Source organism: Triticum urartu, chromosome 7A (assembly GCF_056163025.1).
Source record: "Triticum urartu cultivar PI428250 chromosome 7A, HENAU_Tu73, whole genome shotgun sequence".
Lineage (NCBI taxonomy): Eukaryota > Viridiplantae > Streptophyta > Magnoliopsida > Poales > Poaceae > Triticum > Triticum urartu.
In genome coordinates, this window is record NC_141879.1 from 166,742,151 (window position 1) to 166,758,526 (window position 16,376).

General features: G+C 44.5%; 1 protein-coding gene across 1 annotated transcript; it reads left to right on the forward strand.

Moving 5' to 3' along the window:
* Nucleotides 1–2,186: 2,186 nt before the first annotated feature.
* Nucleotides 2,187–2,687, forward strand: LOC147958788 (uncharacterized). Its single transcript, XM_087532308.1, has one exon. It carries the CDS (start codon nt 2,187–2,189, stop codon nt 2,685–2,687), a length of 501 nt encoding a protein of 166 aa, XP_087388434.1.
* Nucleotides 2,688–16,376: the final 13,689 nt, after the last annotated feature.

Here is a 16,376-nt window from a genome sequence, read left to right on the forward strand (position 1 = left end):
TGTAGTCTTGGTAACCCACTTGACCAATGCCTTAGGGGCTTCTTCAAATGCATCAATCTCCTCTTGAAGCTTGTCCTTACCCTTTAGCTTGTGGTCTTGTGGTGGAAGATCATCTTGAGCTTGTGTTCCTTGGAAAGAAGTAGGATCATACTTCTCTTGTTGGGGAACAAACTTTGTCTTGGGGTATTGATCTTCTTCCCACTCAACTCCATTGGCATTGAACTTCCGTTCAAAACCAACACCTTGATTATTCCGGTGTCTTCCTTGCTTGCGTACAATTTCCTCAAATTGCTTACTTCCGGCGAGACTCTTGTAAACACCTTTCTCTATAATTCCCTTCAATAAGCTATTTTCTTGCTCAAGTGTAACTTGTCTAAGAGAATCATTAGTGGAATCAAGAGAACTACTAGAAGCAACAACATTGGTTTTAGCATGATTATTGTTACTACTAGAAGAAGAATCTTTCTTGTTCTTGTTGCTAGATTTGACTTGTGGCATGTAAGTAGAAAAGAGTAAACGCTTGGCAATGTAAGAAGAACTTTTCTTGCGAAGATCATCATTGATTGCCTTTAAGAACTCATGCTCTTGCTCAAGGTTGAGCTTTTCAAAGCGTAGCTTCTCATGAGTCTTTAAAAGTTCTCGGTGATCTTCCAAGGTAGTTTCATGAGCTAACTTAAGAGTGTTTAGTTCTTTAGTTAGACGATCAATCTCCTTCTTATCATTGTCATTCGTTTTATATTGATTAGCATGATTAATAGCAAGCTCATCATACTTTTCATAACTAGAGTTGTCAACAAGTAAATCATCATCACCTAGCAAATCATCTTCATCACTATTGAAATCAACATACTTGGGGTGTGATACCTTTGGGCCTTTAGCCATGAAGCATCTTCCAATTCGTTCATTTGGTGAGTCAAATATGTCGTAGGAGTCGGTTGACACAAGTGCTAGACCGGCAACACCTTCATCTTGAGTGTATTCGGAGTCGGAGTGGTAACTTCTTTCGAAGTGATTGTCGGAGTTGGAGCCGGATACCCATTCACCAACATGAGCTTGATGTCTTCATTTTGTGTAGCTCTTTGATGACTTGTCCTTCCTTTCCAAATCCTTGCTTCTCCGAGAGGGTCTTCGCTCATAACGATCATCTCTACTCCTTCTCTCTCTAGGTGGTGATTCTTCTCTTCTACTTCTTCTTTTGGGAGAATCTTCTCTTCTTTTGTAGGGAGCCGTACACTCATTGGAGTAATGTCCAGGTCTTCCACAATTGTAGCAATTACGTTCACGACTTGAAGATCTTTTGTCATTGTAGGACCTTGACTTGGAACTTCTTTCCTTGCTTCTACTCTTGTAGAAATTGTTGAAGTTCTTCACCAGTAGGCTCAATTCTTCATTGAAGGTTTATTTCTCACTTGATGATGTGGGAGCATCACATGAGGCTCTATAAGCACCACTTGACTTGTTGTGGATCTCTTCCTTATCCTTAAGTAACATCTCATTAGCAAAAATTCTTCCAATGACTTTCATTGGCTTGAGATCTTTGTAATTGGCATCATTTGGATCAATTTGCACACGGTATCATATTTTCCATCCAAGGATCTTAGGATCTTCTTGATGATGAATCTGTCGGTCATCTCTTCACTTCCTAAGCCGGCAATCTCATTTGTGATGAGAGCAAGCCTAGAGTACATTTCAGCGACACGTTCACCATCCTTCATTTTGAACTTGTCAAGTTGACTTTGAAGCACATCCAATTTGGATTCCTTGACGGAGTCGGTACCTTCGTGCATATCAATCAAAGTATCCCAAATTTCCTTTGCATTCTCAAGACGGCTGATTTTGTTGAATTCTTCGGGGCACAATCCGTTAAAGAGAATATCACAAGCTTGAGCATTGTATTGCAGCATCTTCAACTCTTCCACGGTAGCTTCACGATTCGGTTCTCTCCCATCAAAGAATTCACCTTGCAAGCCAATACACACAATATCCCAAACAGGGGGGTTATGTCCAAGAATATGCATTTTCATCTTATGCTTCCAAAGTGCAAAATTAGTACCATCAAAGTAAGGACCTCTACGGTGGTAATTTCCCTCGCTAGATGTCATACTCTCCTAGGTTGTGAAACCAAGGCTATGATCACCAAAAGCTATGGAAATTAAGATAGGCCGGCGCATCTCGATACGATCTGCATGGCACTCGGACGCTGCTGGTGCCCCTTGAAGGGAGTAGAGTGCAAGGAGCTTGGGGAGAATGTCTTCCTCTTCACGTTCAAGCAGGAGAGCGGGAAGTGCAAGGCGTTGGAGGATGGGCCTTGGATGTTCGACAACGATCTGGTGGTAATGGTGGATTTTGTGCCCAGTAAACGGATTGATCAGTATGTGTTTGAGGATATCCCGATGTGGATTAGGGTTTTTGGACTACCGTTGGGGAAGATGGAGGAAGATACAGCGGAAGATATTGGTAATCTGGTTGGAAGATTTGTGGAGATGGACACGGGGGTGGATGGATCGGCGATGGGGCGGTTCTTGAGGATTAAGGCCCGTATGCCCATAAACAAACCTATTATGAGAGGCATCTTCCTGGATGAGGAGGTAGAGAGTGATGATGAGATTGTGGAGGAGAAGGATACTAGCAAGGAGAAGGAGCGTCCGTTCTGCCGATTTGAGTTTGAATATTTACCGGACTTCTGATATATCTGTGGCATGCTTGGTCATGTTGATAAGAGCTGCCAAATTAAACTGAAGAAAGGGGAAAAAGCTCAGTATGGGAGGTGGTTGAAGGCAGATATGAGCAGGAGGAGAGGTGGAGAGGATGCGTGGCTGGGAAGGAAGATGGCGAGCGGCAGTGGTAGTGGCTCGGGAGGGACTAGGACGTATGGCTTTGGCAAGACAGGTGGTAAATCTCGCAGCGACAACATCTCTTGGAGGAAAACGGAGTCCAGGTCGAGCGGAGGGAGATCGGAGGATGGAGAGGAGGTTGTGAGCCCTAGCAAGACACAAAAAGCAGGTGGCACTTTAGTGAATCAGAAGAGATTGACATTTGTCGAACGGATTGATAGCGTTGGGGGGCAGCGAATGATTTGAAGGTTGGAGAGGGGGTGACAAGGGGTTACCGACTGAAGAGATGAAAAAGGCAGCTATGGAGGTAGATATTGGGAAGAGTGGGGGGTCGAGGAGTGTGCTAAGCCGCTAGATGAGAAGAAGAAGAAAGGGAAGCTAGCAGATGAGATTGGCCCCATTGCTAGAAGAGAGAATAAGAAGGATGGGTACAAACCAAAGAAATACAAGAAGGTGAACCGGGAGGGAAGAGCGGAAGGGGAGGGTGGTGGTGTGGGAGGCCCTGTGCTTGGACAGAAGAGGGGTTTGCAGGAGGGAGAAGAGGAGGCCAGCATGAAGAGGGGTCATGTGAATAGCACGGGGGAGGTTCGGGAGGAGGTGCATGCTTCAAACCTTGTAATATCGGCCGGGCTGCAGGAGCAGCCCCGCCGGACGCAATGAGGATAGTGAGATGGAACTGCCGGGGACTCGGGAACGGCCCGGCAGTTCGTGGCCTCTTGGATCTCAAGAGGGCGGAGGATCCCGATGTTTTATTTCTGTGCGAAACAAAGCTGTTAGAGCAGGAGTTGGAGCAATTTAGGTGGAAGCTTGGTTTGGTGAACATGTGTGCCAAGGGCTCAGAGGGAAGGAGTCGGGGTGTGGCTATTTTCTGGAGAAGAGGAGTGAATCTCTCCTTGCGTTCCCTGGGAAGGAGGCATATTGATGCTGACATAACGGAGGAAGATGGATCTGTTTGGAGAATAATGGGGGTGTATGGAGAGTCACAATGGGGAAGGAAGAAGGAAACCTGGAGGACGTTGCATCTGCTGAACCAACAACATTAGGAGAATAGGCCATGGTTATGTCTGGGGGACATCAATGAGATTATATCAAATGAGGAGAAGAGGGGAGGTGCGGATCGATCAGAGAGCTGCATGAACTTGTTCAAGGAGGCGTTAGATGGGTGCAAATTGAGTGACATGGGATATGAAGGTGATGTAATCACATGGTGGAATAACTGTACGAATGCTAATGGATACATATGTGGCCGGCTCGATCGCGCTACTGCTAATATGGAGTGGTGCTCCAAATTCCCGGAGTTCCGTGTTCGAAATGAGCTGCCACGGCACTCTGATCACCGGCCAGTGGTGGTTGATACGGTGGATATGGGGGACAGGAGTGAACGAAATATGCTCTACAGGCAATAATAAAGTTATTATTTATTTCCTTATATCATGATAAATGTTTATTATTCATGCTAGAATTGTATTAACCGGAAACATAATACATGTGTGAATACATAGATAAACAGAGTGTCACTAGTATGCCTCTACTTGACTAGCTCGTTGATCAAAGATGGTTATGTTTCCTAACCATAGACATGAGTTATCATTTGATTAATAGGATCACATCATTAGGAGAATCATGTGATTGACTTGACCCATTCCGTTAGCTTAGCACTTGATCATTTAGTTTGTTGCTATTGCTTTCTTCATGACTTATACATGTTCCTATGACTATGAGATTATGCAACTCCCGTTTATCGGAGGAACACTTTGTGTGCCACCAAACGTCACAACGTAACTGGGTGATTATAAAGGTGCTCTACAGGTGTCTCCAAAGGTACTTGTTGGGTTGGCGTATTTCGAGATTAGGATTTGTCACTCTGATTGTCGGAGAGGTATCTCTGGGCCCACTCGGTAATGCACATCACCATAAGCCTTGAAAGCATTGCAACTAATGAGTTAGTTGCGGGATGATGTATTACGGAACGAGTAAAGAGACTTGCCGGTAACGAGATTGAACTAGGTATTGAGATACCGACGATCGAATCTCGGGCAAGTAACATACCAATGACAAAGGGAACAACGTATGTTGTTATGCGGTCTGACCGATAAAGATCTTCGTAGAATATGTAGGAGCCAATATGGGCATCCAGGTCCCGCTATTGGTTATTGACAAGAGAGGTGTCTCGGTCATGTCTACACAGTTCTCGAACCCGTAGGGTCCGCATGCTTAACGTTCGTTGACGATATAGTACTATATGAGTTATGTATGTTGATGACCGAATGTTGTTCGGAGTCCGGGATGAGATCACGGACATGACGAGGAACTCCGGAATGGTCCGGAGATAATGTTTGATATATGGGATAGTAGTGTTTGATCTCCGGAAGGGTTCCGGAATTCACCGGAAGGGGTACCGGATGTTTCCCGAAATGTTTGGGCACGAGAACACTTTATCTGGGCCAAAGGGGAAAGCCCACGAGGCTTTTGGAAAGTGCAAAAGGAAGTTTTGCGGAGACCAGAGGCTAGACGCCAGGAACCCTGGCGTCTAGGGGGTAGACGCCGGGAACCCTGGCGTCTAGCCCTAGAGTCCGAGAAGGACTCTTGCCTTTCGGGTGAAACCGACTTTGAGGAGGCTTTTACTCCAAGTTTCGACCCCAGGGCTCAACATATAAATAGAGGGGTAGGGCTAGCACTAAATACACATCAAGAAACACCAAGCCATGTGCCGGCAACCCCGTCCCCTCTAGTTTATCCTCCGTCATAGTTTTCGTAGTGCTTAGGCGAAGCCCTGCGGAGATTGTTCTTCACCAACAACGTCACCACGCCGTCGTGCTGCCGGAACTCATCTACTACTTCGCCCCTCTTGCTGGATCGAGAAGGCGAGGACGCCACCGAGCCGAACGTGTGCAGAACTCGGAGGTGCCATGCTTTTGGTACTTGGATCGGTCGGACGTGAAGACGTATGACTACATCAACCGCGTTGATATAACGCTTCCGCGAACGGTCTACGAGGGTACGTAGACAACACTCTCCCCTCTCGTCGCTATGCATCACCATGATCTTGCGTGTGCGTAGGAATTTTTTTGAAATTACTACGTTCCCCAACAGTGGCATCCGAGCCTAAGTTTTATGCGTTGATGTTGTGCACGAGTAGAACACAAGTGAGTTGTGGGCGATATAAGTCATACTACTTACCAGCATGTCATACTTTGGTTCGGCGGTATTGTTGGATGAAACGGCCCGGACCGACATTACGCATACGCTTACGCGAGACTGGTTCTACCGACGTGCTTTGCACACAGGTGGCTGGCGGGTGTCAGTTTCTCCAACTTTAGTTGTGTTGGGGAACGTAGTAATTTCAAAAAAATTCCTACGCACACGCAAGATCATGGTGATGCATAGCCACAAGAGGGGAGAGTGTTGTCCACGTACCCTCGTAGACCGAAAGCGGAAGTGTTATAACAACGCGGTTGATGTAGTCATACGTCTTCACGGCCCGACCGATCAAGCACCGAAACTACGGCACCTCCGAGTTCTAGCACACATTCAGCTCGATGACGATCCCCGGACTCCAATCCAGCAAAGTGTCGGGGAAGAGTTCCGTCAGCGCAACGGCGTGGTGACGATCTTGATGTTCTACCGTCGCAGGGCTTCGCCTAAGCACCACTATAATATTATCGAGGATTATGGTGGAGGGGGGCACCGCACACGGCTAAGAGATCTCAAGGATCAATTGTTGTGTCTAGAGGTGCCCCCTGCCCCCGTATATAAAGGAGCAAGGGGGAGGGGCGGCCGGCCATGATGAGGCGCGCCAGGGAGGAGTCCTACTCCTACCGGGAGTAGGACTCCCTCCTTTTCCTTGTCCAAGTAGGAGAGGGGGAAGGAAGGGAGAGAGGAGAGGAAGGAAAGGGGGGCGCCGCCCCTTCCTCCTTGTCCAATTCGGACTAGGAGGAGAGGGGGCACGCGGCCTGCCCTGGCCACCCCTCCTCTTCTCCACTTTAGGCCCATGAGGCCCATTAACCCCCCGGGGGTTCTGGTAACCCCCCGGTACTCCGGTTTTATCCAAAACTTCCTCGGAACACTTCCGGTGTCCGAATATAGCCGTCCAATATATCAATCTTTATGTCTCAACCATTTCGAGACTCCTTGTTATGTCCGTGATCACATCCGGGACTTCGAACTAACTTCGGTACATCAAAACTAATAAACTCATAATATAACTGTCATCGAAACCTTAAGCGTGCGGACCCTACGGGTTCGAGAACAATGTAGACATGACCGAGACACATCTCCGGTCAATAACCAATAGCGGAACCTGGATGCTCATATTGGCTCCCACATATTCTACGAAGATCTTTTATCGGTCAGACCGCATAACAACATACGTTGTTCCCTTTGTCATCGGTATGTTACTTGCCCGAGATTCGATCGTTGGTATCTCAATACCTAGTTCAATCTCGTTGCCGGCAAGTCTCTTTACTTGTTCTGTAATACATCATCTTGCAACTAACTCATTAGTTGCATTGCTTGCAAGGCTTAGGTGATGTGCATTACCGAGAGGGCCCAGAGATACCTCTCCGACAATCGGAGTGACAAATCCCAATCTCGAAATACGCCAACCCAACATGTACCTTTGGAGACACCTGTAGAGCACCTTTATAATCACCCAGTTACGTTGTGACGTTTGGTAGCACTCAAAGTGTTCCTCCGGCAAACGGGAGTTGCATAATCTCATAGTCATAGGAACATGTATAAGTTATGAAGAAAGCAATAGCAACATACTAAATGATCGGGTGCTAAGCTAATGGAATGGGTCATGTCAATCACATCATTCTCCTAATAATGTGATCCCGTTAATCAAATCACAACACATGTCTATGGTTAGGAAACATAACCATCTTTGATTAATGAGCTAGTCAAGTAGAGGCATACTAGTGACGTTTAGTTTGTCTATGTATTCACACAAGTATTATGTTTCCGGATAATACAATTCTAGCATGAATAATAAACATTTATCATGATATAAGGAAATAAAATAATAACATTATTATTGCCTCTAGGGCATATTTCCTTCAGTATCCCACTTGCACTAGAGTCAATAATCTAGATTACACGGTAATGATTCTAACACCCATGGAGCTTTGGTGCTGATCATGTTTTGCTCATGGAAGAGGCTTAGTCAACGGGTCTGCAACATTCAGATCCGTATGTATCTTGCAAATCTCTATGTCTCCCACCTGGACTAGATCCCGAATGGAATTGAAGCGTCTCTTGATGTGCTTGGTTCTCTTGTGAAATCTGGATTCCTTTGCCAAGGCAATTGCACCAGTATTGTCACAAAAGATTTTCATTGGACCCGATGCACTAGGTATGACACCTAGATCGGATATGAACTCCTTCATCTAGACTCCTTCGTTTGCTGCTTCCGAAGCAGCTATGTACTCCGCTTCACATGTAGATCCCACCACAACGCTTTGTTTAGAACTGCACCAACTGACAGCTCCACTGTTTAATGTAAACACGTATCCGGTTTGCGATTTAGAATCGTCCGGATCAGTGTCAAAGCTTGCATCAACATAACCATTTACGATGAGCTCTTTGTCACCTCCATATACGAGAAACATATCCTTAGTCCTTTTCAGGTATTTTAGGATGTTCTTGACCGTTGTCCAGTCATCCACTCCTGGATTACTTTGGTACCTCCCTGCTAGACTTATAGCAAGACACACATCAGGTCTGGTACACAGCATTGCATACATGATAGAGCCTATGGCTGAAGCATAGGGAACATCTTTCATTTTCTCTCTATCTTCTGCATTGGTCGGGCATTGAGTCTTACTCAATTTCACACCTTGTAACACAGGCAAGAATCCTTTCTTTGCTTGATCCATTTTGAACTTCTTCAAAACTTTGTCAAGGTATGTGCTTTGTGAAAGTCCAATTAAGCGTCTTGATCTATCTCGATAGATCTTAATGCCCAATATGTAAGCAGCTTCACCGAGGTCTTTCATTGAAAAACTCTTATTCAAGTATCCCTTTATGCTATCCAGAAATTCTATATCATTTCCGATTAGTAATATGTCATCTACATATAATATCAGAAATGCTACAGAGCTCCCACTCACTTTCTTGCAAATACAGGCTTCTCCAAAAGTCTGTACAAAACCAAATGCTTTGATCACACTATCAAAGCGTTTATTCCAACTCCGAGAGGCTTGCACCAGTCCATAAATGGATCGCTGGAGCTTGCACACTTTGTTAGCTCCCTTTGGATCGACAAAACCTTCCAGCTACATCATATACAACTCTTCTTCCAGAAATCCATTCAGGAATGCAGTTTTGACATCCATCTGCCAAATTTCATAATCATAAAATGCGGCAATTGCTAACATGATTCAGACAGACTTAAGCATAGCTACGGGTGAGAAGGTCTCATCGTAGTCAATCCCTTGAACTTGTCGAAAACCTTTTGCGACAAGTCGAGCTTTGTATACAGTAATATTACCGTCAGCATCAGTCTTCTTCTTGAAGATCCATTTATTCTCAATTGCTTGCCGATCATTGGGCAAGTCAACCAAAGTCCAAACTTTGTTCTCATACATGGATCCCATCTCAGATTTCATGGCTTCAAGCCATTTTGCGGAATCTGGGCTCACCATCGCTTCTTCATAGTTCGTAGGTTCATCATGATCTAGTAGCATGACTTCCAGAACAGGATTACCGTACCACTCTAGTGCGGATCTTACTCTGGTTGATCTACGAGGTTCGGTAGTAACTTGTTCTGAAGTTTCATGATCATTATCATTAGCTTCCACACTAATTGGTGTAGGTGTCACAGAAACCGGTTTCTGCGATGTACTATTTTCCAATAAGGGAGCAGGTACAGTTACCTCATCAAGTTCTACTTTCCTCCCACTCACTTCTTTCGAGAGAAACTCCTTCTCTAGAAAGGGTCCATTCTTAGCGACAAATGTCTTGCCTTCGGATTTATGATAGAAGGTGTACCCAACAGTTTCCTTTGGGTATCCTATGAAGACACATTTCTCCGATTTGGGTTCGAGCTTATCAGGTTGAAGTTTTTTCACATAAGCATCGCAGCCCCAAACTTTCAGAAACGACAACTTTGGTTTCTTGCCAAACCACAGTTCATAAGGCGTCATCTCAACGGATTTTGATGGTGCCCTATTTAACGTGAATGCGGCCGTCTCTAAAGCATAACCCCAAAACGATAGCGGTAAATCTGTAAGAGACATCATAGATCGCACCATATCAAGTAAAGTACGATTACGACGTTCGGACACACCATTACACTGTGGTGTTCTGGGTGGCGTGAGTTGCGAAACTATTCCGCATTGTTTCAAATGTAGACCAAACTCGTAACTCAAATATTCTCCTCCATGATCAGATCGTAGAAACTTTATTTTCTTGTTACGATGATTTTCAACTTCACTCTGAAATTCTTTGAACTTTTCAAATGTTTCAGACTTATGTTTCATTAAGTAGATATACCCATATCTGCTTAAATCATCTGTGAAGGTGAGAAAATAACGATATCCGCCACGAGCTTCAACATTCATTGGACCACATACATCTGTATGTATGATTTCTAACAAATCTGTTGCTCTCTCCATAGTACCGGAGAACGGTGTTTTAGTCATCTTGCCCATGAGGCACGGTTCGCAAGTACCAAGTGATTCATAATCAAGTGATTCCAAAAGTCCATCAGTATGGAGTTTCTTCATGCGTTTTATACCGATATGACCTAAACGGCAGTGCCACAAATAAGTTGCACTATCATTATCAACTCTACATCTTTTGGTTTCAACATTATGAATATGTGTATCACTACTATCGAGATTCATCAAAAATAGACCATTCTTCAAGGGTGCATGACCATAAAAGATATTACTCATATAAATAGAACAACCATTATTCTCTGATTTAAATGAATAACCGTCTCGCATTAAACAAGATCCATATATAATGTTCATGCTCAACGCTAGCACCAAATAACAATTATTTAGGTCTAATACTAATCCCGATGGTAGATGTAGAGGTAGCGTGCCGACCGCGATCACATCGACTTTGGAACCATTTCCCACGCGCATCGTCACCTCGTCCTTCGCCAGTGTTCCCTTAATCCGTAGTCCCTTTGTTCACCTTGCCATCCTTCTTATCCGCCAAATACTTCGGGCAGTTCCGCTTCCAGTGACCAGTCTGCTTGCAGTAGAAGCACTCAGTTTCAGGCTTAGGTCCAGATTTGGGTTTCTTCTCTTGAGCAGCAACTTGCTTGTTGTTCATCTTGAAGTTCCCCTTCTTCTTCCCTTTGCCCTTTTTCTTGAAACTAGTGGTCTTGTTGACCATCAACACTTGATGCTCCTTCTTGATTTCTACCTCCACAGCTTTCAGCATTGCGAAGAGCTCGGGAATAGTCTTATTCATCCCTTGCATATTATAGTTCATCATGAAGCTCTTGTAGCTAGGTGGCAGTGATTGGAGAATTCTGTCAATGACGCAATCATCTGGAAGATTAACTCCCAATTGAATCAAGTGATTATTATACCCAGACATTTTGAGTATATGCTCACTGACAGAACTGTTCTCCTCCATCTTGCAGCTATAGAACTTATTGGAGACTTCATATCTCTCAATCCGGGCATTTGCTTGAAATATTAACTTCAACTCCTGGAACATCTCATATGCTCCATGACGTTCAAAACGTCGTTGAAGTCCCGATTCTAAGCCATAAAGCATGGCACACTGAACTATCGAGTAGTCATCATCTTTGCTCTGCCAGACGTTCATAACATCTGGTGTTGCTCCAGCAGCAGGCCTGGCACCCAGCGGTGCTTCCAGGATGTAATTCTTCTGTGCAGCAATGAGGATAATCCTCAAGTTACGGACCCACTCCGTGTAATTGCTACCATCATCTTTCAACTTTGCTTTCTCAAGGAACGCATTAAAATTCAACGGAACAACAACACGGGCCATCTATCTACAATCAAACATAAACAAGCAAGATACTATCAGGTACTAAGTTCATGATAAATTTAAGTCCAATTAATCATATTACTTAAGAACTCCCACTTAGAAAGACATCCCTCTAATCTTCTAAGTGATTACGTGATCCAAATCAACTAAACCATAACCGATCATCACGTGAAATGAGTAGTTTTCAATGGTGAACATTGCTATGTTGATCATATCTACTATATGATTCACGCTCGACCTTGCCATATCTGCATATGCTAGGCTCGTCAAGTTTAACCTGAGTATTCTGCGTGTGCAAAAACTGGCTTGCACCCGTTGTAGATGGACGTAGAGCTTATCACACCCGATCATCACGTGGTGTCTGGGCACGACGAACTTTGGCAACGGTGCATACTCAGGGAGAACACTTTTATCTTGAAATTTAGTGAGAGATCATCTTATAATGCTATCGTCAATCAAAGCAAGATAAGATGCATAAAAGATAAACATCACATGCAATCAATATAAGTGATATGATATGGCCATCATCTTCTTATACTTCTGATCTCCATCTCCGAAGTACCATCATGATCACCATCGTCACCGGCGTGACACCTTGATCACCATCGTAGCATCGTTGTCGTCTCGCCAATCTTATGCTTCCACGACTATCGCTACCGCTTAGTGATAAAGTAGAGCATTACAACGCGATTGCATTGCATACAATAAAGCGACAACCATATGGCTCCTGCCAGTTGCCGATAACTCGGTTACAAAACATGATCATCTCATACAATAAAATTTAGCATCATGTCTTGACCATATCACATCACAACATGCCCTGCAAAAACAAGTTAGACGTCTTCTACTTTGTTTGTTGCAAGTTTTACGTGGCTGCTACGGGCTTAAGCAAGAACCAATCTTACCTACGTATCAAAACCACAACGATAGTTTGTCAAGTTGGTGCTATTTTAACCTTCGCAAGGACCGGGCGTAGCCACACTCGGTTCAACTAAAGTTGGAGAAACTGACACCCGCCAGCCACCTGTGTGCAAAACACATTGGTAGAACCAGTCTCGCGTAAGCGTACGCGTAATGTCGGTCTGGGCCGCTTCATCCAACAATACCGCCGAACCAAAGTATGACATGCGGGTAAGCAGTATGACTTATATCGCCCACAACTCACTTGTATTCTACTTGTGCATATAACATCAACACATAAAACCTAGGCTCGGATGCCACTGTTGGGGAACGTAGTAATTTCAAAAAAATTCCTATGCACACGCAAGATCATGGTGATGCATAGCAACGAGAGGGGAGAGTGTTGTCCACGTACCCTCGTAGACCGAAAGCGGAAGCATTATAACAACGCGGTTGATGTAGTCGTACGTCTTCACGGCCCGACCGATCAAGCACCAAAACTACGGCACCTCCGAGTTCTAGCACACGTTCAGCTCAATGACGATCCCCGGACTCCGATCCAGCAAAGTGTCAGGGAAGAGTTCCGTCAGCACAACGGCGTGGTGACGATCTTGATGTTCTACCATCGCAGGGCTTCGCCTAAGCACCGCTACAATATTATCGAGGATTATGGTGGAGGGGGGCACCGCACACGGCTAAGAGATCTCAAGGATCAATTGTTGTGTCTAGAGGTGCCCCCCTGCCCCCGTATATAAAGGAGCAAGGGGGAGGGGCGGCCGGCCATGATGAGGCGCTCCAGGGAGGAATCCTACTCCTACCAGGAGTAGGACTCCCTCCTTTTCCTTGTCCAAGTAGGAGAGGGGGAAGGAAGGGAGAGAGGAGAGGAAGGAAAGGGGGGGCGCCGCCCCTCCCTCCTTGTCCAATTCGGACTAGGGGGAGGGGGGCGCGCGGCCTGCCCTGGCCGCCCCTCCTCTTCTCCACTTTAGGCCCATGAGGCCCATTAACCCCTCGGGGGGTTCCGGTAACCCCCCGGTACTCCGGTTTTATCCGAAACTTCCTCGAAACACTTCCGGTGTCCGAATATAGCCGTCCAATATATCAATCTTTATGTCTCGACCATTTAGAGACTCCTCGTTATGTCCGTGATCACATCCGGGACTTCGAACTAACTTCGGTACATCAAAACTAATAAACTCATAATATAACTGTCATCGAAACCTTAAGCGTGCGGACCCTAGGGGTTCGAGAACAATGTAGACATGACCAAGACACGTCTCCAGTCAATAACCAATAGTGGAACCTGGATGCTCATATTGGCTCCCACATATTCTACGAAGATCTTTTATCGGTCAGACCACATAACAACATGCGTTGTTCCCTTTGTCATCGGTATGTTACTTGCCCGAGATTCGATCGTCGGTATCTCAATACCTAGTTCAATCTCATTGCCGGCAAGTCTCTTTACTCGTTCCGTAATACATCATCTTGCAACTAACTCATTAGTTGCATTGCTTGCAAGGCTTAGGTGATGTGCATTACCGAGAGGGCCCAGAGATACCTCTCCGACAATCGGAGTGACAAATCCTAATCTCGAAATACGCCAACCCAACATGTACCTTTGGAGACACCTGTAGAGCACCTTTATAATCACCCAGTTACGTTGTGACGTTTGGTAGCACTCAAAGTGTTCCTCCGGCAAACGGGAGTTGCATAATCTCATAGTCATAGGAACATGTATAAGTTATGAAGAAAGCAATAGCAACATACTAAACGATCGGGTGCTAAGCTAATGGAATGGGTCATGTCAATCACATCATTCTCCTAATAATTTGATCCCGTTAATCAAATCACAACACATGTCTATGGTTAGGAAACATAACCATCTTTGATTAATGAGCTAGTCAAGTAGAGGCATACTAGTGACGTTTAGTTTGTCTATGTATTCACACAAGTATTATGTTTCCGGATAATACAATTCTAGCATGAATAATAAACATTTATCATGATATAAGGAAATAAAATAATAACATTATTATTGCCTCTAGGGCATATTTCCTTCAAGTTGAACCAAGTGTGGCTACGCCCGGTCCTTGCGAAGGTTAAAAGAGCACCAACTTGACAAACTATCGTTGTGGTTTTGATGCGTAGGTAAGAACGGTTCTTGCTTAAGCCCGTAGCAGCCACGTAAAACTTGCAACAACAAAGTAGAGGACGTCTAACTTGTTTTTGCAGGGCATGTTGTGATGTGATATGGTCAAGACATGATGCTAAATTTTATTGTATGAGATGATCATGTTTTGTAACCGAGTTATCGGCAACTGGGAGGAGCCATATGGTTGTCGCTTTATTGTATGCAATGCAATTGCGCTGTAATGCTTTACTTTATCACTAAGCGGTAGCGATAGTCGTGGAAGCATAAGATTGGCGAGACAACAACGATGCTACGATGGAGATCAATGTGCCGCGCCGGTGACGATGGTGATCATGACGGTGCTTCGGAGATGGAGATCACAAGCACAAGATGATGATGGCCATATCATATCACTTATATTGATTGCATGTGATGTTTATCTTTTATGCATCTTATCTTGCTTTGATTGACGATAGCATTATAAGATGATCTCTCACTAAATTTCAAGATAAAAGTGTTCTCCCTGAGTATGCACCGTTGCCAAAGTTCGTCGTGCCCAGACACCACGTGATGATCGGGTGTGATAAGCTCTACGTCCATCTACAACGGGTGCAAGCCAGTTTTTGCACACGCAGAATACTCAGGTTAAACTTGACGAGCCTAGCATATGCAGATATGGCCTCGGAACACTGAGACCGAAAGGTCGAGCGTGAATCATATAGTAGATATGATCAACATATTGATGTTCACCATTGAAAGCTACTCCATTTCACGTGATGATCGGTTATGGTTTAGTTGATTTGGATCACGTGATCACTTAGAAGATTAGAGGGATGTCTTTCTAAGTGGGAGTTCTTAAGTAATATGATTAATTGAACTTTAATTTATCATGAACTTAGTCCTGGTAGTATTAGCATATCTATGTTGTAGATCAATAGCTCGCGTTTAGCTCCCCTGTTTTATTTTTGATATGTTCCTAGAGAAAACTAAGTTGAAAGATGTTAGTAGCAATGATGCGGATTGGATCCGTGATCTAAGGTTTATCCTCATTGCTGCACAGAAGGAATATGTCTTTGATGCACCGCTAGGTGACAAACCTATTGCAGGAGCAGATGCATATGTTATGAACATTTGGCTAGCTCAATATGATGACTACTTGATAGTTTAGTGCACCATGCTTAAACGGCTTAGAATCGGGACTTCAAAGACATTTTGAACGTCATGGACCATATGAGATGTTCCAGGAGTTGAAGTTAATATTTCAAGCAAATACCCGAGTTGAGAGATATGAAGTCTCCAACAAGTTCTATAGCTAAAAGATGGAGGAGAATAGCTCAAGCAGTGAGCATGTGCTCAGATTGTCTGGGTACTACAATCGCTTGAATCAAGTGGGAGTTAATCTTCCAGATAAAATAGTGATTGACAGAATTCTCTAGTCACCATCACCAAGTTAGTAGAACTTCGTGATGAACTATGATATGCAAGGGATAACGGAAACGATTCCCAAGCTCTTCGTAATGCTGAAATCGACGAAG

Bases quoted from the DNA above. Each gene is read 5' to 3' on its own strand.
- LOC147958788 (XM_087532308.1), top strand. From the start codon at position 2,187: ATGGCACTCGGACGCTGCTGGTGCCCCTTGAAGGGAGTAGAGTGCAAG.